We start from the raw sequence: 25,785 nt of genomic DNA, 5'->3' as shown, positions 1-25,785 counted from the left end.
GTCTGTTGCCATCAATTGTCTTCCTAAAGTTTGCTTATAAAGTTGGAGCTTGAAATAATATATAGTAGAACAGTTAAACGCAGTGTCCAAGAGTTTAGAGTCCTTAGTGTAATCAATTGGTAATGTATATATCTCGATGCTTATTTACGAGACCAATGGTCTCCTCGTTCAATGGCAGCCAGTTCATTAAGAAGAGTGTTGTTAGCTGTAAGTCATTTTGTGAAGTTAACGGAAGTTTATTTACGAGAGGTCAATTCAGAGGGTACTCCAGTGCAAAGGTTCCCGAGGATAAGCCTGTATTCACTGAAGACGAGTTGAAGAATGCAAGAAAAGATAGACTTGAGAATCTGGGACCATTTGTGTCGAAACTACCCCAGAAATGGATCCCTTATGCTGAATTAATGAGATTGGAAAAACCAGTAGGAACCTGGTTACTGTATTTACCTGGTACATGGGCAATAACCATGGCTGCAATCCAGACCTCCGCATCTTTGGGTGCGACTGTCTGGATGCTGGGGCTGTTTGGGTTAGGATCTCTAGTAATGAGAGGTGCTGGTTGTACAATTAATGATATATGGGATAAAAATTTGGATGATAAAGTGATCCGATCAGTCGAAAGGCCAATTGCTTCAAAAAGGGTTTCTACCAAGAATGCCTCCATATTCTTAGTTGCTCAAACAGTTGTTGGTATGGGTGTTTTAGCGCAATTACCAGCACAATGCTGGTGGATGGGTCTTGCATCCTTACCAATTGTGTTCACATATCCACTATTTAAAAGGTTTACTTATTACCCACAGATCGCACTAAGTGCTTGTTTTAATTGGGCTGCTCTACTGGGTTTCCCAGCGATGGGTATAATGGACTGGTCCACCATGCTTCCCTTGTACACGGGTAGTTTCTTATGGTGCATGATATATGACACCATATATGCTCATCAAGATAAAGCATTTGACGTCAAAGCCGGTATTAAATCAACGGCATTGGCTTGGGGTAAGAATACTAAAAAGATTTCAACAGTTTTAGCTACTGCACAATTTTCTTTATTTACAATTGCAGGCATAAACGCAGGTCTTATTTTAGGTCCTGGGTTCATTGGTGGATTAGCCATATTTGCTTATAGAGTATTTACAATGATTAAAAATGTCGATCTTAACAATCCAGCAGACTGTTGGAAATATTTCACCAGCAACATTAAAACTGGTCTATATTTCTCATATGCATTATTTTTTGACTATCTCCTAACGTTGTTAGGATTTTTGTAAATATCAATAGTCAGAGTTCTATTGCTGTCCTCCAAAATATATTAATGATTTTTTTATGGTTGGAATTAATATTCTGTACAATGCTCTTAGCCGAGTTGGAATGTATTTTTGCTCTTTGCAACTGCTTCTCTGATAGTTTACTCAAGAGTCTTTTGTTGTCTTCAGCTTCTTTTTCTTCTTGTTGATATGTATCGGTCCTGTTATTAGTTACATTACTTAGTTGTTTACTCCTTTTTAAAGAATCTAATGACTTGATTGAATCACCTCCAAATAAAGCATCAAAAGTTCTTGGATCGTCCATAAAGAATGACCCAGATCTCTGGAAAATGAATATCTTATCCCAAAAATGTTCGACTAATGGATTCTTGTCAGTGAGGTAAAATATATAAGAACTTTTATTTTCTGCTCCATTTGTACCTTCCCCGGTAAATATCTTAGTTTTGCCTACCGTATTAATCGAAGGTACCAGTCTTTTGGTCACCACAGGTCTACTTAATAGCAAGCTATTACGAGTAAATTCAACTAGTGGCTTCGAACCAGCTGTAATTGGGGGGTAATAAGTAACTTTAGATACAACTCTTGATCTCACCAAGAGAGCCCCCACTGAGATAGTAAGTGGTAAGATGGGCAGAATAAAAGGCGATAACGTGGAAGCATAGAATTTCACTTTCTCCCACGTAGACCCTTTAGCTATCTCATCTCTTTGTTTCAAGTCTCTTAAACGTGATAACGATGATTCCCATGACCAGCTGGCAAACGATATACCATAGCCAAAGAAGGAAAAAGACAATAAAGCAGTGGCTACCTTAATTGAACGTTTTAAAGGTTTAGCATAGATCACTGTTGGTGTATTTTTGGACAGTAATCCATTGAGCACTTTTGCAACGGATAAATTGGCTACCATTTAATATTGTAAGTGGCCTCTTAAAACATCGATTGTCTCAATGCAATGGGACTATAATGCAATGCAAGGTAGTAAAGTTTAGAATTTGTTTATTAGCAATGATATATATTACTTGAAGGAAATGAACCTCTTTCGAAGTTGCTTTCATTTTGATGTTGAAGGTCAGATTACCCTAACACGTCAACTCAAAATGACACTAACGATCACAATGTCATTTGACCTTTGTTGTGTTGTACAACACAACAAAGGTCAAATTGCGCACTGAATTGATGTTCAAAGTTATTAGGGATTCATTATATTCATTATTTAAAAGTTATATATCACAACCATTTAATAGGTATGTTATTAAGGCCTACCAAGTCAAAAAAACTACTTGATTTGGTAAGATTGTAGTATCTCTAGGATAAGAATGTCCTTCAGTATTGGGAATCTATTAATTTGATATTGATAATATGCATATGGAGGAATGGGGCACTTATTACTAGCTGTCATTTTTTTCATTCTGTCCATTTATGTGTTCAATGGATGGAATGAGGTATACCAGGGTACTTTAGGTTGAATTTGTGTATTTTGAGCAATTCCTTCTTGAAAAGTATTAAAGTAAACCATTGTTATACAGAGAAAAAAGTTTTGGATCCTTCACTATATATTCCATTATGTCGATGCCAAATTTATGCAGCCAGTCTATTTCCACATTATCAGAATTTATCAGATGATGAGATCTTCTAAGTTGTCCTTCCAAAGTGAATATTTCTTTCAGTAGGGTCTTATTATTGACTAGAATGTCGACGAACTCTTGATAGTTTCTTGATTTTTCAACAAGAGAATACAAAAGTTGGAAATTCTTGTGATAATAGTTCCTTTCCATCAATTTCTGTTCCATAACGTGTTTCTGTTGCATCAACAGTTGGTAATCATTATCGTTTTCAATATCATTTTCTTGAAAATACTTTATATTTGATTGGATATGTTCTGGAGTAATCATATGCCTATTTATATGTGTCGATTTTGCTGTTGATCTTTGTATGCAAGAGTTTTTTATCAGTATCGTTATTGTTACAGAATGGATAAAATAGAGATTTGAGTTATGCGTGACTATTTTTATTGTAAACTGACTATAATATGTTAACAAACTTAATAATCAAAAACAAATAAAAAAAACAACAACCCTAAAATAAAATATTCTCTTCTCCACTCGATGTTATAATTTTTGGAAGAGAGGAAAAATTATACTGCAGAACATATAATCTAATATATAGTCCCTGGCCTTCCAATATACAAATATGCTTTATCCACTACAACAAAAGCTAGCTCGTTGCAAAAAATAAAAACAAACAGGCACAAATATCGGGACCAATAGCTAAAACAGCACACTGGTAAGCTTCTAATATTAAAACTAGGTGACTCTTATAGTAGAAACCAAGCTGCTCTTTAATATACAATTCAAAGAAAGTTCTTGCACTTTGAAATATTTTATCAATACTTGCATTGTCCATTGTTTTAAAGATGTCATTGTTATATGCGTCTGTTAACTTATCCGCCCATTAAATATTTGCCACTGTAATAATTTGGAAACAGAAAAAAGAAGACACAAAAACAAAATAAGGATGGCGGGTAATTCGTATGGTGTGATAATGCGACGCGCCACACTGACACATTAAACCTTCGAGATATGTCACGGTTTCAGTATCAAATGTCATTAAAGTAAAGTGCTATTTTGGATTCTTTCTTTCATACACAGCGTCGAAAAAGCTCAGGTTCAAACAGGAGTTGTTGAATGAGTCGGATGTTGCTTCACTTTGGTAATTGTTTATACAATGGTATGGCTCATCATAGAATTTACATAGATATGTGTTTTGAACTTTGTCGTAGAAGAAAAAGTTATTTGGGGATTTTTTTCTATTTGTATTCTCTCTTGTGGTGTCAACAGTATTGATGCCTAATGAGATATTGTCGTCAATCTCGTCTACACGTTCTTTTCTAGTAAATGAGGACACTTTGAATGGGGACAGCTCCATTAATATAGATGGAATCACGAATGCATTATTTTTCTTATCGGGAGCTTTTGATATACTAATGTTACTGCTACCGCTGTTGGTATTGCTTTGCGAATTTTGGTTTTTGTTTTTACTGTTCTCGGTTGTGGCAAAAAAAATACAATATGATTTTAATGATGATAATATTTCGTATAACATCAACTCTAAACTCAAGTCAAATGATATCTTATGAAATAAAGTAAATATATTTTCTAGAAGATCATTCAAATATTTTACTTCATTTTTTTTAATTAATTTAGTGACAAAATTGAAAATAGATATTTGGTTCAATATCGATATTTTTAAAAACGAATCTAATTTGCATCGCATTCCCAGCAATTTATCTTTGTCCATTTTAGCAAAGTGAGAGATGATAGCATCGAATGATTCGATATAGATAGAAAAAGATGAAACTTCGGCGGTATCCTCAGAATTTAAATCCCACGAATCAGTGTTGTAATTCTTACTTATAAAATCAATATTGTTCAATGACGGAGATCTTGTGTTAGCCACTCCTATACTTTGACTTGATGTTCTGTTATTGTTCACTTTTAGTTGTTGAGATAAAGAGGTAATGATCTCAATTATTACTTCCCACATAACATTATATTCTTCTGAATCATCTAAACAATTTTTAAAAAATCTTTCCTCGAAAATTGTGATGACCGCTTTCATAATTTCAGGATCACTAATCGCCCAAAACAAACGAGAACACAAACAACTATATCTACTTGCCAAAACAGTCTCAAAAAGAAATTCTCTAGTTCTCTCAAAATCATTTGACTCTAATAAATATTTTTGTAAAAGATATTTAGTGTAACCTTGGAAAATCCATAAATTGGTAAAATCTAAAAATTCATAGAGGTTATTCGATTCATTCAAAACAATTTCTTGGGTATCATCTTTGTCTTTATTCTCGACGCCATAGTTTATCAAATCTATTATTAAGTCATAATGAGAGCATTTTTCATCCTTTAAAAACTGAACAATAGCTTCGATAGTATTTTCCAGGTGCTTTGAATATGTGCCAAACTCAACTAGAATATCTAGGAAAAATTCGTAAAGTTCATCAATCTTCTTCATCGTTGAATGTATGATTGATTTGAAATTGGAGCTGATGTAACTAGCTTTGGAGATAGCATAAAATTGAATATGCTCGTTATATCTCGACGATTCTGAATGATTATACGACAATACTGTTAGAACAAAATCCATTGTTAAGGTATTTTGAATCTGCTCAAATGTCAATAATTTATATGATATTAAATATATCAAATCTTCAATTTTAAATGTTTTCCTTTTAAGATACACTGCAATAAATTTGTTGTAATCTCTTCTATTCACATTCATCAATAACATCATCATATATCTGGAATTCTTTCTGGTAGCATTGTCAATATTCTCACTTAAAAATGTTCTTAAATTTGTTTGAAAAACCTCTGGGAAATTAAAAGTAGAACCAGTAGAATTTGCGATATTTCCGTGTAATGCTTCATTAATTGATTTTAATAAAAATCTATCTTTACATAATTTATCAGCTTTAAGTTTTTCTTCCTCATAGATAGCTCCTAATTCATTTCTCAAGTTTTCATCATATTTTATTGCGTATGGGAAACTCTTCATAAAGAACTTCCAAAATGGCATTAATGATGACACAGAGTAGGCTACATTATCATTAACCTTTACAATTTTTGTGTATATCAGTATCAATGTCTTGGTAAATAAGATATGGTCGTTAATATATTGTGAAAATAACTTAGAATATCTCAATAGTATATCACATAGTATTTCAAGTGTCTCTGTATTATCAATCAATTGATGATATACGATATATTCGACCCATTTGTAGAATAAATGAAAAGTGTCTAACTTCACGCAAAGGATATCGAAATTTTTCAAAAGAATTTGTTTATTGACCATAATTAATTCTTCACCACAAATCGAGCTTAGAATTTTTTCTCCTAAAAGAGTTTTTGTATTGTAAGTGAGCGTATCATAATCAAAAGATTCACCAGACATTAATTCAGGCCTTAATATTTCTACTTGATTATTTATGGTATCAAAATTATAATCTTCAAAGTAATGACTATCATATTCCATGACATTTCTCAACACCATATTATATTGATTTTTCATCAAAGGTGATATTTTAAGGTTAATTAACACAGTACAATGAAAAAACTTATCGTCTGAGGATGTTAGATACAAAATACCAGAACTAATTAATTTTCTGATATATGTTGGAACTTTAACAATACCATAATTAACTAGAGTGTTAAGCAATCTGTAAAGATCGGGAAGAGAAATGAACAAAGTTCTTTCCTCATCTGATAATTTTGGGATTTGAAATACAACTGACCAAATGATATCTTCGATCACATATTCTCGAAGATTTGCTAATGAATTTATAATGAGAAGGATTATACGAGCAACTATCTGATGCGCTTCATAATGTTTTCTTTTTGATGGGGAAATTGCCCAGAGTACTAGCTGAACAACCTGAGATAACTGGGTAATTTCTCTATCTACGTATGATGCCCAATCAAAATCAATGCTATTATCATCTAATGCCTGAGCTAAAACCGTATCAATACAATTTAATTTTACGTGGTGTAAATCTACGTTTTTGTTCTCAACAGAAGTTAACTCATCAGCATTGACATTCGATGATCTTAGTGTACTATTAATTTTTAATGATTCATTTCTATAACTTATCAATTCTAACTTCTTTTTAGCCTCATTATGTATATCCTCTGAATTACCAAGATAATTAGTAATTTCATATAGATATGGCTTATATATTTCCCATTTAGCAGAAGGAAACAAAAATATCTCTAACAGCTGGTTTTGAAATAAATCACATATAAGATTTCTGATCATGAGTAAGAATGATTCCTTTATTTTATTATTTTTTTTAATATCATTAATAATATATTTTTCATCACTAATCATTGATCGGCTTTGTGAAATTGTAACATACTTATGTAACAGTATGTCAGTAATCTTTGTTACTAAAAATAAAGGTTTCATCAATGCATCATTTTCTGCCACAGTTGTAATATCTTGCCAAAATATAGTTAATATATGGAAAGTTAGAGGAAAATATTCTAGATTTTCGACTTTTCCGACAAATTCTACAAGCCAATAGAGAAATATTTGTTTATCTATCAATTCGAGCCTATAACAATTACCAAGTAATTTTAAATAGTATTGTATTCCACTCTTCCAATTTTTTAACTTCTCGGGATCATTATAATAGTTAGCCATATCTAACAGCATTTTTTCCAAGATATAAATAAAATTCTCAGTCCATTCCTTTAATAATTGAGAATTAATCTCTTTATCATCTTTGTGATCTTTGTTATCTTTACTCTTTAGTTTTAATTGCGTCCACTCCATTGAATAACAGCATTTAAGCAACCAAATAGCTTTTATTATTGGAACTTTTCTCAGACAACATTGTTCCAATAAACCTCTTCTTTTTAACCCATGGGGTAGGAATTTTGACATCTGAGTTAACGAAACATATGGGGAACTTAAATCGTTTAACCATTGATCTTTACGTTGATCAGATAAGGTCATCCTACTCGGTAAACTAAACCCAGGTCCACTGAGAATGCTAAATCTTGTGTCAGAATTATAAGTTTCTGCTTCTGAAGATATCTTATTAATTTCCAATTCTCGTATTTTAATGATATCAGAAAACTGGTTAGCCAATTCATCTGCTAGTTTTGGTAACGATTCTTGCATTGAAGATCTAGCAGAAATACTTTCAAAATTGACTTTAGATGAAGAATAATAGCCCTTAGCGACAAAATGTAACATTATTTCATCATCTTGTCTAGTATGCACCCACGGCTCAAAATCAGGATAACTATTTTTAAACTTACCATCATTATCCTCAACTAAAGGATGTAGTTCATCAGGAGGTATCAGTACATATTTTGCTGGATTCATCTCCAATCAATTTTATGTATATTTTATAGTGCTTTTCTGAAGTTTAAAAAAGAGCACTATTATAATTAGTGAAATATTGTAAGTATTTGACTTATAACTACACTTATATTATAATATATTGTCTAAATATCTATTTGTATATCTGTAAGAATTCATTTGAGCCAACTATTTAAATATGCACTTTAACTTCAGATCAACTTTTAAACTTTCATTTAAATCTCATCTGCTCCCTTACACGGAAAAGGCAATAAGACCACAGGCATAAAAAACTTTTCACTATGAAAGATGATAAAAGCTCTCTATATAAGATGCATCAATAGGCACTACAGTAGTTAGAGAGATGTGAGCACATGCAATATATTTGGTATAATGATAGTGGTTACGGAAGTGATATACTATATAGATATGTGTTGGTTTCATAACACCTTATAAATAAAAAGTTGTCTAATCATGGAATGACAAGAAACACACTACTTGTATCTTGATGTTTATATGAGAGCCTCTAATATTAATACTAATGCTTGCATAACAGGTTTTTCCCATTAATATATATTTGGCAGATAATTGAATTATATCACAGTGTATAAATTAGTCTGCTCCATTCACTGGTTTGTCAATTCGTGTAGTGATGATAATGCATCTTTATAATTATTAATATCTTTTTGAGCAATTTCAAGAAGTGGGTTAGTATATTCAAATCTTTGCCTTTGTTGGTCTGCATCGTTTGCTTGATCTTTATTATCTGTTTCGGTACCAATGTGTTCTCCTTGTCCAACATATTTTGGTTTATAACCATCCGCATCTCTGGCAATGTCCACATTTATGTGATCAGTCCAGAATTTTCTTTCACCCTTACCAACCAGTAAGTTGTAAGTGGTACCCTCGGTACCAGCTCTTGCTGTTCTTCCTACACGATGGACATATTGTTGTGAAGATATTGGTAAGTCGTAATTTATTACATCGGTAATGTTATTAATATCGATACCTCTTGACATAATATCAGTTGTGATTAATACGGTACAAACATCCTTCTTTAACCTATCGTCAGAAAAGTCGTTCACAATTTTTCTGTTGGTACCTCTTGAATTATTTGAATTGACTGATTCAATGGTATGTTTCTTACCTAGATTTTGTTCAATTAGTTTAGACAATAATGATGTCAATCTCAAGGAATTCTGGTTTGATTTAACGAAGACCAAGACCTTTGCATTTGAAAGTTGATCTAAGAGACGTAATAAAAACAAAGGTTTGTAAATACTTTTGGCTGTTGGAATTGCAAAATTGAATTCTTGAAGTTTCTTAGGTATGTTGTAAAGTTTCACCGAATCTACAACAAATAGTTTCGGATGGTAGAATTGTAAGCTATGCAATTTCTCAGTATTTGTTGTCAATGTGGCACTGAACACCATCTTGATAATATTACCAGGCATAATATCACTCTTCTGTGTTCTAATTTTACTCAATAATTCATTGCACCAATTTTGAAAAGATTGATTTAATAATCTATCAGCTTCGTCAAGTACTAAAAATTTTAGGTTTTTCACTGAAATTGATCCCATTTGCAAATGATCAACCAGCCTACCAGGTGTAACAACCACGATGTCGGGTTCATTTGCTAAAAGTTTTTGATGCTCCTCATTCAACGAACTCTCTAATCTTGAAGTACTGATAATCAAACTACTACCACTTGCTAAACTATTCAAAGTATTGAATACTTGGTTAATTAATAGTTTCGTTGGAACTATTATGATGGCTCTAAGCTTATTAACATTACGTTTGATTAGCGCTTGTAAAATTGGAATAGAATAAGCTAAAGTTTTACCTGAACCAGTTGAAGCATTAACTAAAATATCACCAACTCTTCTAGTTAAATTTTTCTTGGTAATTCCCAAAGCAAAATTTAATGAAGGTAAAACAGTATCCAGTAAAATAGTTTGAATTGGGAACGTTTCAGTTGAGAATTTTTCTTGAATATTTTTCAGAAGTTTTGGATCTAATTGGTTTTTGTAGTCATCAAAGGACTTAATCATGCTGTTATCGTAGTGGATTTTTTCCGTAAATTTCCATGCGGTATCCTTGTGCTCTCCAGTCTTAGAATATTCTATCGTGGAGTCCCTAACCCTTGCTGGTTGAGGAATACTCTCTAAGTCATGTTGCTCAACCTCTTCTTCTTCTTCTTCTTCTTCGCCATCATCATTAACCATCGAAGACTTCTTCATTTTATCTTGCAAGGACAAAGTTTGTTGAAACCTGGAAAACACCATAGAGTGCTTAGTAGAACTTTCCTCATCTGTATCAATGTCCATGTGTTCTTGATCTTCACCTTGCTTATTTTCTTTCTGTTCAGCATTCTTTTCTATTCTATCAGCATCAGGAATGTTCACTTCACTCTCCTCAGCACTTTCATCGCTACTTTCCTCCTCTTGAAAGTCCAATTCTTCTAATACACTGGAACTGGAATCAACAACATCTGGTTCCTCATCATCGCTTTCTTTCTCATCATCGGAAGATTTATTTCTCTTCAAAGGAATCAATTTTTTTGGCTTACCTTCTAATTGATCTGGCACATCTGTGACCGCCTCTGTCGGATTGAAACGAAGAGCAAACATCTTTAAATTATACTTACAATTTCTTCACAGTATCTACTCTTAGAATCAGTTCTAAATAATTGATGTTGTTCCAACTTTATGCAATCCATTTACAAATTCTTTCATATTTAATCAAAATATCCCAATGAGCTTTCAGTTTTTTATAACAAACCTCATCGCTCATAGTAAAATTTTCAATATTTCAGATTTTAGTAATTGAAATATTTCAAGACAACCCACAAAGGGATCATCATATTGAATATGGTCTACTTGTAATTATAAGATTTGATAAGAGGGAAATATAAGTTGATTCCGAATTAGTACGAACCAGTCGAGTATTATATATCATCACATTTACCATGATTCCAACGATTAGGTTATTAGCTCGTTCAGCATGGAAAGGTCCAAATATTGTTCCATTACCAATTAAAGAAGCTATTAAGAATGGTGTACCAATTAGAACCAATGCTAGAAGTGCTACAATACTGCCTCAATTTGTTGGTTTGAAGTTTCAAGTTCATAATGGTAAGGAGTACGTTGCTTTTGAAGTCGTTGAAGACATGATTGGCTGTAAATTAGGTGAATTCGTTCCGACAAGAAAGAGATTCAAGTACAGTCAAACCAAAAACAAATAACTTTTATTTCAATGAAATCATTGAAATATTTGAATTTGTAACAATATATTAGTCGATGGAGACTAAATGATAAGGAAGTCTTGTAAATAGCAGTTACTCGGATAATTATAAATGTGTAGATAAGTAACTTGATAGCACAACAATTAATAAAACATTCATAAGATAAATAACATGGAATTATATAACTTAATAGTAAATCGAAAGTTTGAAGAATATTTGATAGTAGTTAGATAGATATAATAGTTTTAATTAAGGGACGTTTAGAAGTTTTAGTTCTCTTTCAGCACCTGATCTATCGATATTGGGCCAATTACCCCAGTTCGGTAAACGTAAGACCACACATGTTGCGTTGTCGGAGTTTCTATTTGATAAAGCTGATATGAATTTAATAACTTCATCTGCTACATATTGGGGCGTAGCTTTTTTCAGACCACGAAGGTTGACAGTTGATGTTATTAGATCAACTACTTCCTGATCGCTGAGAATATTAGAGACACCATCTGAAATTAATGTAATAAAGCATTCATCGCCTCCGAATTGTAATTTCGATTTTTCTGAATGAGGGATGGTTTTGGTTGACCCTATCAAGTATGAATAAATATCTGGTTCGCTTGACAGCCCTTCTGGTTTACCTATCAAATCACCGAATGATCTAGTGTTTGCAAAATTATTTAAGAATCTTTTATCACCAAAAGCATCCTCTTCGATAATATCAGCTTCACTGTTAAGACTCGTATCATTATTCACCTCCATATCATCTTGATATAATAATCTTTTAGACTCCCTTTTTGAGGAAGCACTATGTATCTTTGTTAAACTATGCGCTATCCCATTTGAATCGCATAACAGTATTTTTGAATCACCAACCTGTGTGACTACTAACTTTAATAAACTTCTAGGATCAACGAAAAATGATTCATCAAACAGATTATGTTCATTGCCATATGCAGATATAAAAATTGAAGAAGCAGTCGAACCCCCTTTAAATGTTTCAACTCTATCCTGCAAGGACATTGTACTAGAATCTCCTGTTTTCCCATACCCACAACATGATTCCAAATCAAATTTCAAGTACGCATAAAATATTCTAAGTCTTTCCTGTTCAGTTAATAATGAAATTTTGTCTATAATATTTCCCCATTTATCAAATATCATTCTTGACCCTTGGTTATCTAACCCAAACAGGACTTGTTCTTCCTTCGTGTTGCAATTCTTAATGAATTTTTCATAGAAAGTATCTCTTGTCCTGTAGAGATTCTCCCAATAACGACCTTTGATTAGGTCTTTGTATCTTCGTAACAGCTCATAAAAGTCCTCCTTTGTTATAAAATCATTTGAAACCTCATCATGTAACTTTTCAGCTAACAATTTTGAAACACGATCACCTCCATGACCATCAAAAACAGAAAGATTCAGAATCGACCTTGATCTCAATTCCACATCATCCAGCACTTCCCCATTTTTCAACTTCTGTGATATAAGCAACTCCTGCGTAATGGACGGTAACTTCAATAAACTCATGGAATATGTATCCTCATTGAACCTTCTACTGATCCTGCTAGTAGAATGTCCTATCACGCTAGGAAACCGTTTTAAAGGGATGCGCAGCATGTGCTGATCATTTTTTGCACTTTCAACAGTCTCTGATACAGAACTCATATGCGTAGCTGCCCTACCATTGCGCTGAGCTGATAATTTAACCAAATTTACCGGTTTAATTCTTATAAAGGATTGAGATGCGACCATTGCACCTACACTTGTGAGATAAAAAAAGTTCAATAGCACCAAGCAGCAACACTGTTGTGCCTCTAACTTTTACCACGACAACCTAACCTCAGCTACGAAATGACCCCACACTCAATACTCCTTCTTGAGGAACTGTTTACTTATATACAATTGCTAAGATTCGTTCACTCATCACTGTGGTGATGAGTGAACGAAGAATTCCGGGTCGGCAGTTAAAGAGCGACTGACCCGCCTTTGCGTATTAACACGCTCTTCCAGGAGGCAGATGTAAGGTTTAGCGTATATAAGTGGACAATTGTCTTCCTGGGCAGCACAAGAGGTCATCGCAGTCCATGAATACGGTTTCCACTGACGTTCCTATCTTTTTCTAGCAGTCCCGATCGTGACACTAATCCCGGCAGTAGCGTTTGCTGCACCAGATGCTAGAATTGATGAGGAAAACAGGCCACAACCTTACTTTAGCTCTGAAATAACCTAAAGCAGTAGTATCCCCTGTCTTACTAAGTTCCATTCAATAAAGTTCCTTGGCAATCTGAGCTCCCTTCGATAGCTATCTAACAGCACACCCATACACCGCGCCGAACTGCACATCGCGGGCCTCTTTCCCACTCAGCAACGACAATTGAAAATGCTCAGAATTGAATGTTTCACAACATATGGTCGAATATGTATTAGGATAAATCGATAGTTAGCTGGGATTAAAAGCAGTAGCTAAGTAATTTAGTGTAGTTACATAACTCAATCGAACACACACACACACAATACCATGAGTTTTTTCAGCAGGTTCACTAGAAGGTCTGCCCTATCCCTGAGGGCCTTTGGTGCCTCGCAGATTTTAAACCCCATTTCGATTAACAACACGTCGAGGAAGTTCCTGCATCAGTCGACGATTTTGAACGCTACATTGAACCAGATTAAACGTGGTGCTAAACAACCTCCTAGAAACAAGAAGGTCTCGATGGCACCTGATTTGGAGAATTGTCCGATTAGAAAAGGTGTTGTACTCAGAGTCATGGTATTGAAACCCAAGAAACCTAATTCAGCCCAACGTAAAGCTGCGAGAGTGAAGCTAACTAATGGGAACGTCGTCTCCGCATACATCCCCGGTGAAGGTCACAATGCCCAAGAACATAGCATCGTTTACGTAAGAGGAGGACGTTGTCAAGACTTGCCAGGTGTGAAGTATCATCTAGTGAGAGGCGCTGGAGACTTGAGTGGAGTCGTGAACCGCATCACATCAAGATCAAAGTACGGCGCTAAGAAACCAGCAGCCCAGAAAGCCGAGTGAAGAATTAGATGAGACGCATTCACTCACTCACTTCTCCCCCCACCGGTCCTCATATTCCAGTCACACATATATATCTAAGTAGGTGCAAATAAATAAACTGTAAATAGAGCCATCAACAATCCGTATCGTCTAACCGTTGAACTCAATTCCGGACACCTCTTATAGAACTGTCTATCTGATACTAGTAACGTTAGTGATGGACATTGTCGTTACTGGTTAGTTACCCAGCATGTCACTTGCAACGACATTCTTGGGATTTTTTTCTGTTTTTGTGGTCAACAATTTTTATAATTCAACAACAATTGACAATAAAATATATATAAGAGCTTGAATCAACATTTGTGAAGATTAGATTGGTCTCATTGCGATAGATCATACAGATAAGACCTTCAACGAACTGTAGGATAATTGATAGTTGTTTCTTTTTTTTGCTTTTTTCAGTTTTAACTTCGAGAGATACGAAATAGCGAATACCTCTTAAATATTGAAAGAGCCAGAGAACAATACATTGGGCTTTGCACGTTATTTAGAACAATCGATCTTTTAAGTTTTTGTTGCTTCTAAATCATGTCGTTTTTTGGGTTCAATTCTAAATTGCCCAACGAAGGCAACCGTCAGCGTCATGATCACGGTAAGAAAGACAACAACAATTCTCCTTTGGATTTTGAGGATACTTACAAAGGATATGGCGAATACGAAAGAGAAGAAGATGACTATTTGAACGACGAAACTTTTGGTGACGATGTAGCTTTTGGTACAGATTTTGATTTCGGTCATGGAAGTTCAAGCGCTAACTCCGGAATGATTAGTACCAATCAGTCTCAAGGTCAACAAGGCTTCAACGATCCAGTTGGTATGCAAGGCGCTCAGGCTCAGCAACAACAATTTCAGATGCATAGCTCTTATGCTGCTGCAGCTTCCACCACTGTTCCTCAACAGCAGGCCCAAATGAATGTCACCATGGATATGAGACCAATGGAATCGTTATGGTCTAACCAACCGGATATGTCGACTCAAGTAGGTCAAAATGAAGTTTTATCTATGGAAGAATTAGAAAGACAGCAAATCCAAATGCAACAGCAACAACAACACCCACCACCGCAAATGTTTATGCCAAATTATCCAAACCAACAGCCTCAACAACCTCAACAACAATTCCAAAATAATTACCAAAACAATTTCCAAAATAATTTCCAAAATCCTCAAAACATGAATAATCAGTTTCAACAGCCACCTCCTCCTCAGATCTTTAATCAACCACCTCCTCCAAACCAACAACAGACACAGGCTCAAATGAATCAAGCACCAGTTCATATGGATTCCCCAGGACAATTCAATCCTCAACACATGCACGCAATGCATGCCGTTCCAGGTGGAATGCCGATGCCAATGCAGATGAACAATCAAATATCTAACCACCTTCATCACCAACAATTTGATCCTTCTTTAGAACTTAAAAATCAAAACCAACATCGTCAACAGCAAGTAATGGGTCAAAATATTGGACAAAATGAATTGTTAGAAAACGATCAAGCTTTATCTACTCCTTCTCCAAAGCCAACCCACCAAGTATTGCAAAGAGAAGATGGTAGCATAGCTTCCAATGGCAATAATAATCAATCTTATATTCACATTAAAGATAAAGGTCCTCGTCGCATGTCTAGAAGAAGTGAACCTTTAAGCTCAGAAGAGCAAAAGAGGTTACAAATAAGACATGCTAAAGTTGAAAAAATCTTGAAAAATGCAGGTTTAATGACTCCTCGTGATAAGGACTTTATCACACGTTATCAATTGTCACAGATTGTTACCGAAGATCCTTACAATGAAGACTTTTACTTCCAAGTCTATAAGATTATTCAAACTGGCGGTGTTGCTGGCAAATCCAATAAAGATTTGATCGCTCGTGCCTATTTGGAACATTCTGGTCATAGATTAGGTGGTCGTTATAAGAGAGCTGATGTCGCATTGCAAAGAATGCAAAACCAAGTAGAGAAAGCTGTCACTGTTGCAAAGGAAAGACCTCAAAAGAACAAGGACAACACTGACTCGGCTCGTGAAGGTGTCTTAGGTAAAATCTCATCGTCTCTAAACAGCAAAGCTCCACGTAGACAATTACAAATTCCATCTCCAAAACTAAGTGATGAAGAAGATGAATCGAAGTTGTCATCCCACGCTTCCTCGGAGTCATTAGAAGAAGTCACAGAATCTTTAAACAATGTTGGTATCAATCAATCATCTAGATCAAGAAGAAGATCGTCTTATGCGTTTTCTTCAGTTGATCAAATTTCTGTTTTATCTCGTTCCGGTGGTAGAAAATTTGTTTTATCTTTGATTGAAACTGTTTACGAAGAAGTTCTAGAATTAGAAGCTCAATTAAGAAGCGGAAATGAAACTGATAGCACCGGTTTGTGGGAATCATTACATATTGGTGACGAAGCGTATGATGTTTCTCCATTTATTTCTATGTTATCTTTCGACAAAGGTGTGAAGATAATGCCACGTATTTTTAACTTTTTGGATAAAGCTTCGAAACTAAAATTATTACAAACATTTTTCAACGAATTATCTCATTTGAATGTTATTATTATTAGTTCTTTCAAGACCAACCCAACTCCTACTGAGGCTCAATTGAAAAAAATTGAATTATTCCAAGGTGTTTTCCTAAAGATTATTGTATCATTTTTATCCAGCAGTGCTGATTTCATTGAAATCATGGGTCTATTATTACATCTAATCAGAAACAATAATGTTTCATTTATCTCCACCTCTACTCTTGGTTTGAATTTAATTACTATTTTGATTTCTCGTGCTGCTATCATCAAGCAAGACTGCAACAGAACCAACAGTTTATCTTCTCCAGATATTCAAGCATGGAATGAAATTTATGATAAACTATTTATTTCACTAGAGACTAAATTATCATTAGTATTCCCACCACAAGAATATAGAGATACAGTGGTGAAGGAAACTTCTCAATCAGGACAATTACAGCAGTCCAACACTCAGTATTTCGATCAATCATATATTTGGCAATTCTTAGCATCATTAGCATTGAGTGGTAAACTAAATCATCAAAGAATTATCATCGACGAAGTAAGAGATGAAATATTCGGAACCATTAATTGTGCAGAACAAATGAAGAGTTTACCTGATCAAAGCTCCGCTTACAGAAGAGATAAGTTATATCAAGATTTGAACTTATTCTTAAATGTAATGGGTTTGGTTGCAAGAGATGGCGAAATTTCAGAATTAAAATAATTAATCACATAACATTGGAAAAACAAAAAAACTTGTATAGAAATTAAATAGTTACTTTAACTAGCATAATGAATGTAATATATTGATATTTGAATTGAACTTGTTTCCAATTTACATTTAAATCTTAAAGACAACTGTTCTCTTGTTGATTCTTGAGTTGAGTTGAGGTTCACAACTTTGAACTTCTTGAAGGACGAGACGGTCACATATTAAAAATTGTGATATTCCCTTTATTTATAGTTAAATCATTAATAAGTAATCAGTAACTATATTTTATTAGATACAGAAGTTGTGAAAGTTTATCAAAAGAGGTGATACCACAAACAAAAGCATAATGAGTGATAAGTTAATTTTGAATAAACTGGGGTTGTCCGTTGAGATTATACTAAGTTATTTGAAGAATAGAATTGGCGAGTATAGAGTCGATGAGTTTAGTAAGGAAACAAAGTTAGTGACCGTCAAATTGGTATTGAATAAGCAGATAGAAGTTAAACAATTAAAAATAGTTGTTGTAGAGATAGAAGTCGATAAGGAATGTATGGTATCAGTTGTGACTAATAGCGAATCATTAGCGCAAAGTATTTTCAATTACCATGACGATCTAAGTATCTCGAGTGAGCTACAGTTTCCTTTGAACCATTTGGAAAACGGTGACTATGAATCCCAGTATACTATAATAGATGCTAAGTTGAAATTACCATTAAAATTAGGGTATGTTGATGTCCAGGACGAAAAGCGTAATGCTTCTGGTGAGAGTCGTGAATTGAAAGAGGCAGGTAATCAGTCTTCGTTATACCCTTCAACTGACCTTGATATAGCTGATAACCCAACCTCGAGGAAAGGGGATTGGAATCCAAAACGTCCTGATGATATGCCCGGTTTTGAAGATGAGTATGAGATTAAAGATAATACAAGGACTCCGTTCAACGACAATAGATTTCCAGGACTAAATATACATCCACCTAATGCTCAAGGATATGGTGACAAAGACCTGTATCCCGGTGGACAGAAGTTCCCTGATTTTAATAACCCTGTTGGGGGCATACTTGAAGATCCAACTTATTTACGGGGACAAGGTGGTATGGCCTTCGATCCTAAGATCAGACCAGGTGATTCAAGAAACAGGGGACCAGGTTATATCTCCGGCTCGAAGTATGATGATCCATTAGGCAATCATTCTGATGCAACTGATGGTTTTAATAATGATAATTCAGGTGGCCCTGGTTTTGGGGGTCCCGGTTTCGGAGGTCCTGGTTTTGGAGCTTCTGGTTTTGGAGGTGGATTTATGTAAAGTAACAGTAATTAAAGTGACCCAAAACTTTCCAATAAAAATATTACGTTTCATTATATGAATATGTAGTTTATTTGTGTATCTAAATTTGATTATATATTTATATTACGGTATGGTTAGCTACCTTATATTTAATTAAGGCAACGGAAGCATAAATTCCGACAATACCAATACGTTTCATTTGCATGCATGTTCTCTTTACAATTAATTGTTCTTATCCTGATATATAACCACGGTGTTGTTATCTTGTCTGTATATGTTACAAATCAAGTTATTTATTTGGACTAGGCCAAATCCTTCTGAATCTAGTTCAACTTTCGAAATAGAATCAATATCTAGTATTCTATCACTAGCTATTCCAGTAACTGTCACCACATTATTATTTTCATCAAAGGTAAGGGTACCAACAACATGAGGAAGTTGTTGCAACTTGTTACGACTCGTCTCCATTCTGTTTGATTAAATGAAGTCTATAATTTAAAGAATATTTGCACCTTCTAAACGCTATTAGATTTACTACGTTAGATTCGCCTCAGTTAACTAGTCACTCCTGTATCAATACTGTTTATATCGTTTATATAAAATGGCAACCTTAAAAGGTTTTTGATATTTTTATAGTAGTGCGATGTCGAAAGATAAACTTAAGCTGGAAACATTTTACACTTTTAACAGATATATAAACATAGTGGTTATTAAAAAACAGATTGGTTGATTTTATAGGAACTTTACTAAAACTGAATAAGCACAGGGTTATTTTAAGCCACAATTTATCATTGATTGAGTATTCTCTGTGCCGATAACTTACCATTGTAGCTTCATAATGTCGCTTACATTACTGATTGGATCTCTGTTTGCTTTTGCGTACTCATTGATCGTAATTAATAGATACTTTTCGTTCAAGTTGCATAAAAACACTTTTCCTTTAACTCTATGCATTATTTCTTTCAATATGATCATTCTGTTGTCAACGACCTACCTGTTACCTTTGGACTTGTTCTTTGCGGCACATTTAAATGATGGAGAAGGTAACCACAATGGAACTATGCCTTCCATCAATGGTACGTTGGTTAATGAGGAAAAGATTGTTTCCTTTGTTGAACACTTGAGTTTGAATTTGTTAGAAGTGGACTATTCAGAAAAGAGATTACGAGCCGTGTGGCTATCCATTTATTGGTCAGAATTTATCATTTGTTGGTTGATAATTCCTGTTTTAATCTCATACGTATCATTTAAATATGCAGTACCATTGGGTGATTTTAGAGGCAGACTAATAAAAGCTATACTTCAGAATTTGAAATTTTATTCGATATCGTTAGCAGTCATTATGGCTGGTGGTGTTTATTTAGTTGCCAGTACTGGACACAACCTTTTTGATTTTAAACCTCTTTTAATCTCCCTAGCACATATATATTCGTTGAGCTATGCTTTGATACTACTAAGTACTGGATTGATATTACTACCAAAAGATTTACTACAACAAGGTAATTTACCAACAGAGTCTTCAAACAACAAGTTATTTGTGGAATTGAGTAAAACAAATGATGATTTAAATGGCTGTGAATTTTCAATGATGGAAAATGCAAATTCAATCTTAAATACAGAAGAACTTCAGAATGGTGACATCACAGTCAATGAACTTTTACGCTCATGTAAATTGGAAGTAAACTCTTTGCTTACAGGATTAAGATTGAATAACGAAAATAGACCATTTAGGAATCCAAGTGATTTATCAACCGTTGCGATCATAACGGTTGATAAATTGAATTCTACTTATAACAAATTTATTACTCACTATTACAATTATTTATACAGCCAAACACATTCAAATAGTATTATACACAAATTAGCTCATGTGGAATCACCATATTATTCAAATATCAAAAGAATTGTTCTAGTAGTGATCGGTGTTATATGTACAATTGCATCATTAGTTGTCTTTTTTATGGAAATTTTACCAACAAAATGGGCCCATGGCTGGATATTCACTAAGACCCATTGGTATAATTTTGGATTACAATTCCTATTTCTATCATATACAATGCTGGTCTCATTGTACGCAATGAGTAAGTTCAAATTCAGTAACTTTCATTTAATACCTAATGGAAATAGTAACCCGTCAAATACCTTATACTATTCATTATACTCGAGCAGATTGTTATTTCCAATTTGTTTTAATCTGATGACTTTGATTCCAACGAAAAATGATGATGAAAGACATGTTAGCAGTTTTGAGTCCACGTTGTATAAAGATATATCATTGATTCCAGTAGTAAATGTTCTGAATAGGTATGCACCAATATTATTTTTAATTATTATTCCTCTAAATCATCATTTTAATCTAAAAGAAAAAGTATTAATGAAGGTTCTGGGTGAAGAATACTACTATCAATTTTTTGGAATGATGATGTATGAACCTGTAGAGGATCCAAATGTGAATCAAGAAGGCGACCCATTAGAGGATGACAGCCTTAGAAGAATAGAGGAAGACTATGCATACTCTCTTCAAGATGGAAGACATTTATTCGAGAGAGCATCTAGCAATTATTCATTGACTGAGAGAACATGAATAAGTTTAAAATTATAATAAGGACCTCAATTAGCATATTTTACATAATATTACACGTAGTCAATACATCACCATGTAAATTCATCGCCAGAATCGGTTTATCCGAGTAACTCGTAAGACATTTTGATCAAATCATATTTTATATTACAGGTCTTGAACTATATATTTACATGAATACCTGTAATGCACTTTCTAATTTTGTAAACATTTCTTCACGTTCACCTTCTAAAGTACTTAATACTGTGATTGCTCCTCCAGCCCCAATTTTCCATGTTTGTCCTCTGTTATAAGAATACATGCATCTGATATTAACAGACCAATCACTGTTGTTATTAATTGACCAGTACCCTGTGACACCACTATAAACTCCTCTGACACCTCCATTCACATGCTTATTTAATGTCTTTTCAATTTCATTCTGTAGAATTTCAACCGTAATCTTTTTTGGAGCACCTGTCATAGATCCTGCAGGTAAGGAATGTCGAAATACATCTAAACCATAGTAACTATTGCCATTTCTTTCTTTGCCAAAAAACCCTTTGATGACACTGACCAATTGATAGACAGTTTTATACTCTTCTACAGACATGAACTCATCCACTTTTACTTGAGATAGTAACTCGTATAAATCATTTCGAATTAAATCTAAAATCATCAAATTCTCACCAAATTCTTTTGGAGTCTTCAATATCTCAGTTGCTTTCTCTGTTGTCATTTTTTTTCCTTTCTTTACAGTTCCCTTTATTGGACGTAATTCGCAAAACTCATTATTCCATTTTAAAAATCTTTCTGGTGAAGTACTGATTAGGCATAGACTTGAATTGTTTTCAGAGCTATCGACAAGATCATTAAATTCGAAATAACTAGAAAAAGGGGCAGGATTTTGTTGAATTAACGTTTGGAATATTTTCCATGGCTCTAAATAAATAGAAGGTATTATTTTTGTTTGTGTGGTTAAGCAAATTTCATATGAATCACCTCTATGTATGTATTCCTGACACTTGTTAAATGCATCTGAATAATCATCTTTACTTGGCATTTGAATATCAAATGTTGTACCCTTAGGAAGTGTTTTTGGCCATTCCAGTTCTTTTGCTATATCAAGGTTTTTTATGACCTTTAAAATATGTTTGGGGAAATTGTGACTCAGAGAAATTACGTACAATCTCCCACTACAGTGATTTATTACAATGGAATTTTCGATGAATACTAATTTTGCGTCTGGGATTAAAATATCACTTGGATTTAAGTCATTGGAGACATAATTCCCCATTTCATAACCCAAAATTCCAATGAGTCCCCCAATAAATGGTATATCTTGATTATTTTTAACGAACTTATCTTTCATGAAATGACTCAATGTTATCCAGAAATGAGATTTATCTTCATTAACTATTTCTAAGCCATTTGTCTCTGGATGATTAATTGCATCTAATGACAATAATGACTCTTTCATTGTTGCCGTATTCAATCGTGGATCTTGCCACTTGTGGATTGTAGTTTTATGAAGCTGGTCGTAATGTGTGAATACAGTGGAATCAGAATTAGGCAATGCGATTATTGACCACTCACCTCTGTTCTGGCTAATGGAAGAGGATGCCATAAGGAATTTGGACTCATTTATGGCATCACATAACTTCAGGGAATAATTAGGGTCCTGTGATATTGAAAATTCTTCTAAATAAATTGGATTATCGCTTGCGATATCCTTTTCATCAATATGGTACAATGGTGCTATGCTGGTGCACTTGTCGAGATATTTGATGACATTATTAAATTCTAATTCAGAGTCTTGCCTCAGACTTTTTTTTAGGGTAATTCTTCCAGACTCAATGTTCATTTCGTTTGCTAGTCTTAAAAAATTATCAATTAAAACGTTTCCTAATTCAGAACAGCATGATTCTGGGTGATACTGGACTCCAAACCAATTTTTATTTTTAATCTTAGCAGCCATTAATACTTCACCATTCTCATCACTAGTGAACGCTAACGGTTCAATTGCATCATTCCAGCCGCTGACATGCAAGGAATGATATCTTGTGGAATTAAAATTAGAGGGATAGCCTGCAAATATTGAGTTAGAATTTTGTGGACCAGTAAGCTTGATATTATATATTTGACCGTGTTTTATAGCATCCAATTCTTTTACCTGAGCATCTTGTGATAAACACATGGCTTGAAACCCTAGACATATGCCCAACATTGGAATTTCTTTGTACTTTTCATCAAACAGCGAATTAATGATCCCAACATCATCTAAGCCATTCATCGGATTCCCAGGTCCAGGACCTATCACAATGCAATCAAAGTATTTCAAATAGTTATCCAGTTCATTAATATCGTTGAAGCTATTGTTGTGAATAATCGTCACATGGATAGAGCTATAACCTTTTGCAATCTGTTGTTCAATCAATCTAACAACATTATAGGTGAATGAATCATATGAGTCAATAAATAACACATGGAATTGGTTCATTGATTTGAAACGAACACTGGTGCAATTTGGACGTTCCTATCGTTAAATTTTTGCTACTGCAGTAAATGTGAAGTCTATACCTCAAAAAGATCCTGCAAACTCCTGGAGTAACGTGCTGTCCTCTCCAAATGATCAACATAGAATAAATATGTGAATATATATTTATACCATTCTTAGCTATAGTCCTCTTTATATATTTAAGTAAGTCCATATGCTTCAAAGGTTTTTCTGATACTGCAAAAAGATTCGGCGAACGACTATAAAGGGAAGGTGATGAGATGGCAAAATGGATCTATAAAATGTGAGGTCATGGAATGGTATACAACCACATCCGGCGTGTTCAGAGTCTGCTCTGTAGTCTGTTCACGAGGACTGGCTATGATTTGAGTTTGCAATGGTGTCTCAAGTTCGGTGAATCTGGTTCCTTCAAAGGGGAGAATTTGGGAGACTTTCAAACGTCCATTCCTAAATATTTATTAATGCAATATATATATGTGTGTATGTGTGTGTGTGTTTATATTAAGATTGGGCGAGTACTGTTGAAGTTACAGGAAGTATTCTACTTTCCTGTTTCTTGCTGATTGTGCTTGAAATGAATCAGAAAATATATCACTATTAGTTGATAAAGACATTTTCATTAAATCAGTCTCTAGTTCATCAACATCATTTCCTCCATTCTTATAGAACTCTTTATAATCGTATGAAGTATCATTTGTGTTGTCCTTTCCGTTCGTTATTGATAATTGGTAATCACTGAAGTATTCAGAGATCGTATTTCTATTCGCTACTGAATTCATTACTTGATCATTTAATAATCTATTTTCTGGGGCTTCAACAAAAACATTGAAATAGTACTCATCAGCACTGTATAGTTCCAGAATTGATGCCTTGTTCCCGCATCTATAACAATAGTTTGGTGCTGACCACACGGTAGTCACTAGACCATCGAAGTATATTTGATACCCGTCATTGCATAGCTGATGTGCTCGATAGATTCTATCCATACCATTTATTTCCAAGAATTTTTCTACAACACTCCTTCCAAAAGTGTAACCTGCACCTCTTGGGGATATTTGGAAGTGTTGACTTGTCTCTTGATATAGTTCTTCTCTATTTGATGGATTTGCCATCAAGTTATGCTCTTCGGGATCCGACCATACAAGATCAGCAATAGCGCCGTCATGTGGAATCTCCCTGAATCGATCGATGATCTTTATTTGATCGATAGTCTGAACATTGGGCGATAACCCACCATGCACACAAAATAGTCTATCATCGATCACGCAACATAATATCAAGTAATCGAACAAATCAGTGATATATTGCCATACTTTAGATGAACTTCCGTATTTATTTAAACATTCTGTGTAAAATCCATAACTCTGAGTAATTTGACGCGATTCGTGGTTACCTCTTATCAAGTGTACCCTGTTAGGATAACGTAATTTCAGTACAATCAGCAGCAATATCGTTTCGATGCTATATAGCCCTCTATCGACATAATCACCTAGAAACAAATAATTAGTGTCGGGAACACGGCCACCTATCTCAAAAATCTCCAATAAATCATGGAACTGGCCATGTATATCACCAACTACCGTCACTGGAGACTGTATGTACACAACATTCGACTCCTTAACCAACATTTCCTTTAATTTAAAACATAACGCCTTAATCGTGGCCTCTGGCAGCAACTGTCCCTTGTAGAGATACTGCAGACATTGATCTGGTTCCATCATATTCTCATCAAAAAAATGTAATTAATACCAAATGCTTTT

The 25,785-nt window shown here is 34.2% G+C and overlaps 14 protein-coding genes across 14 annotated transcripts; 6 read left to right on the top strand and 8 right to left on the bottom strand.

Moving 5' to 3' along the window:
• Positions 1-155: 155 nt before the first annotated feature.
• COQ2 (4-hydroxybenzoate octaprenyltransferase) lies at positions 156-1,262 on the top strand (the record flags this gene model as incomplete). The annotated part of the gene is made up of 1 exon (XM_003688159.1): positions 156-1,262. One exon carries the CDS (start codon positions 156-158, stop codon positions 1,260-1,262), a length of 1,107 nt encoding a protein of 368 aa, XP_003688207.1.
• Positions 1,263-1,272: 10 nt separating this feature from the next.
• On the bottom strand, positions 1,273-2,166 carry MRX15 (Mrx15p; the record flags this gene model as incomplete). The annotated part of the gene is made up of 1 exon (XM_003688158.1): positions 1,273-2,166. The coding sequence occupies one exon, from the start codon at positions 2,164-2,166 to the stop codon at positions 1,273-1,275; it is 894 nt and encodes a 297-aa protein (XP_003688206.1).
• Positions 2,167-2,761: 595 nt separating this feature from the next.
• AHC2 (Ahc2p) lies at positions 2,762-3,151 on the bottom strand (the record flags this gene model as incomplete). Its single annotated transcript, XM_003688157.1, has 1 exon — positions 2,762-3,151. The coding sequence occupies one exon, from the start codon at positions 3,149-3,151 to the stop codon at positions 2,762-2,764; it is 390 nt and encodes a 129-aa protein (XP_003688205.1).
• A 727-nt stretch (positions 3,152-3,878) lies between these two features.
• On the bottom strand, positions 3,879-8,159 carry SRB8 (Srb8p; the record flags this gene model as incomplete). Its single annotated transcript, XM_003688156.1, has 1 exon — positions 3,879-8,159. One exon carries the CDS (start codon positions 8,157-8,159, stop codon positions 3,879-3,881), a length of 4,281 nt encoding a protein of 1,426 aa, XP_003688204.1.
• Positions 8,160-8,761: 602 nt separating this feature from the next.
• On the bottom strand, positions 8,762-10,768 carry DBP6 (putative ATP-dependent RNA helicase DBP6; the record flags this gene model as incomplete). The annotated part of the gene is made up of 1 exon (XM_003688155.1): positions 8,762-10,768. The coding sequence occupies one exon, from the start codon at positions 10,766-10,768 to the stop codon at positions 8,762-8,764; it is 2,007 nt and encodes a 668-aa protein (XP_003688203.1).
• Positions 10,769-11,106: 338 nt separating this feature from the next.
• RSM19 (mitochondrial 37S ribosomal protein uS19m) lies at positions 11,107-11,382 on the top strand (the record flags this gene model as incomplete). The annotated part of the gene is made up of 1 exon (XM_003688154.1): positions 11,107-11,382. One exon carries the CDS (start codon positions 11,107-11,109, stop codon positions 11,380-11,382), a length of 276 nt encoding a protein of 91 aa, XP_003688202.1.
• A 249-nt stretch (positions 11,383-11,631) lies between these two features.
• On the bottom strand, positions 11,632-13,128 carry PTC6 (type 2C protein phosphatase PTC6; the record flags this gene model as incomplete). The annotated part of the gene is made up of 1 exon (XM_003688153.1): positions 11,632-13,128. The coding sequence occupies one exon, from the start codon at positions 13,126-13,128 to the stop codon at positions 11,632-11,634; it is 1,497 nt and encodes a 498-aa protein (XP_003688201.1).
• A 766-nt stretch (positions 13,129-13,894) lies between these two features.
• Positions 13,895-14,416, top strand: MRPS12 (mitochondrial 37S ribosomal protein uS12m; the record flags this gene model as incomplete). Its single annotated transcript, XM_003688152.1, has 1 exon — positions 13,895-14,416. One exon carries the CDS (start codon positions 13,895-13,897, stop codon positions 14,414-14,416), a length of 522 nt encoding a protein of 173 aa, XP_003688200.1.
• Positions 14,417-14,983: 567 nt separating this feature from the next.
• PAT1 (deadenylation-dependent mRNA-decapping factor PAT1) lies at positions 14,984-17,674 on the top strand (the record flags this gene model as incomplete). Its single annotated transcript, XM_003688151.1, has 1 exon — positions 14,984-17,674. One exon carries the CDS (start codon positions 14,984-14,986, stop codon positions 17,672-17,674), a length of 2,691 nt encoding a protein of 896 aa, XP_003688199.1.
• Positions 17,675-18,008: 334 nt separating this feature from the next.
• Positions 18,009-18,965, top strand: FUB1 (Fub1p; the record flags this gene model as incomplete). Its single annotated transcript, XM_003688150.1, has 1 exon — positions 18,009-18,965. The coding sequence occupies one exon, from the start codon at positions 18,009-18,011 to the stop codon at positions 18,963-18,965; it is 957 nt and encodes a 318-aa protein (XP_003688198.1).
• A 204-nt stretch (positions 18,966-19,169) lies between these two features.
• TPHA0M01880 (uncharacterized protein) lies at positions 19,170-19,415 on the bottom strand (the record flags this gene model as incomplete). Its single annotated transcript, XM_003688149.1, has 1 exon — positions 19,170-19,415. The coding sequence occupies one exon, from the start codon at positions 19,413-19,415 to the stop codon at positions 19,170-19,172; it is 246 nt and encodes an 81-aa protein (XP_003688197.1).
• A 370-nt stretch (positions 19,416-19,785) lies between these two features.
• Positions 19,786-21,531, top strand: TPHA0M01870 (uncharacterized protein; the record flags this gene model as incomplete). Its single annotated transcript, XM_003688148.1, has 1 exon — positions 19,786-21,531. The coding sequence occupies one exon, from the start codon at positions 19,786-19,788 to the stop codon at positions 21,529-21,531; it is 1,746 nt and encodes a 581-aa protein (XP_003688196.1).
• Positions 21,532-21,697: 166 nt separating this feature from the next.
• Positions 21,698-24,007, bottom strand: ABZ1 (4-amino-4-deoxychorismate synthase; the record flags this gene model as incomplete). The annotated part of the gene is made up of 1 exon (XM_003688147.1): positions 21,698-24,007. The coding sequence occupies one exon, from the start codon at positions 24,005-24,007 to the stop codon at positions 21,698-21,700; it is 2,310 nt and encodes a 769-aa protein (XP_003688195.1).
• Positions 24,008-24,552: 545 nt separating this feature from the next.
• Positions 24,553-25,746, bottom strand: PPG1 (putative serine/threonine-protein kinase PPG1; the record flags this gene model as incomplete). The annotated part of the gene is made up of 1 exon (XM_003688146.1): positions 24,553-25,746. The coding sequence occupies one exon, from the start codon at positions 25,744-25,746 to the stop codon at positions 24,553-24,555; it is 1,194 nt and encodes a 397-aa protein (XP_003688194.1).
• Between the last annotated feature and the right edge of the window lie 39 nt (positions 25,747-25,785).

The sequence above is a fragment of the Tetrapisispora phaffii genome, chromosome 13 (genome assembly GCF_000236905.1).
Source record: "Tetrapisispora phaffii CBS 4417 chromosome 13, complete genome".
NCBI classification, from domain to species: Eukaryota; Fungi; Ascomycota; class Saccharomycetes; order Saccharomycetales; family Saccharomycetaceae; genus Tetrapisispora; species Tetrapisispora phaffii.
This window is presented reverse-complemented; position numbering and strand designations above follow the sequence as displayed.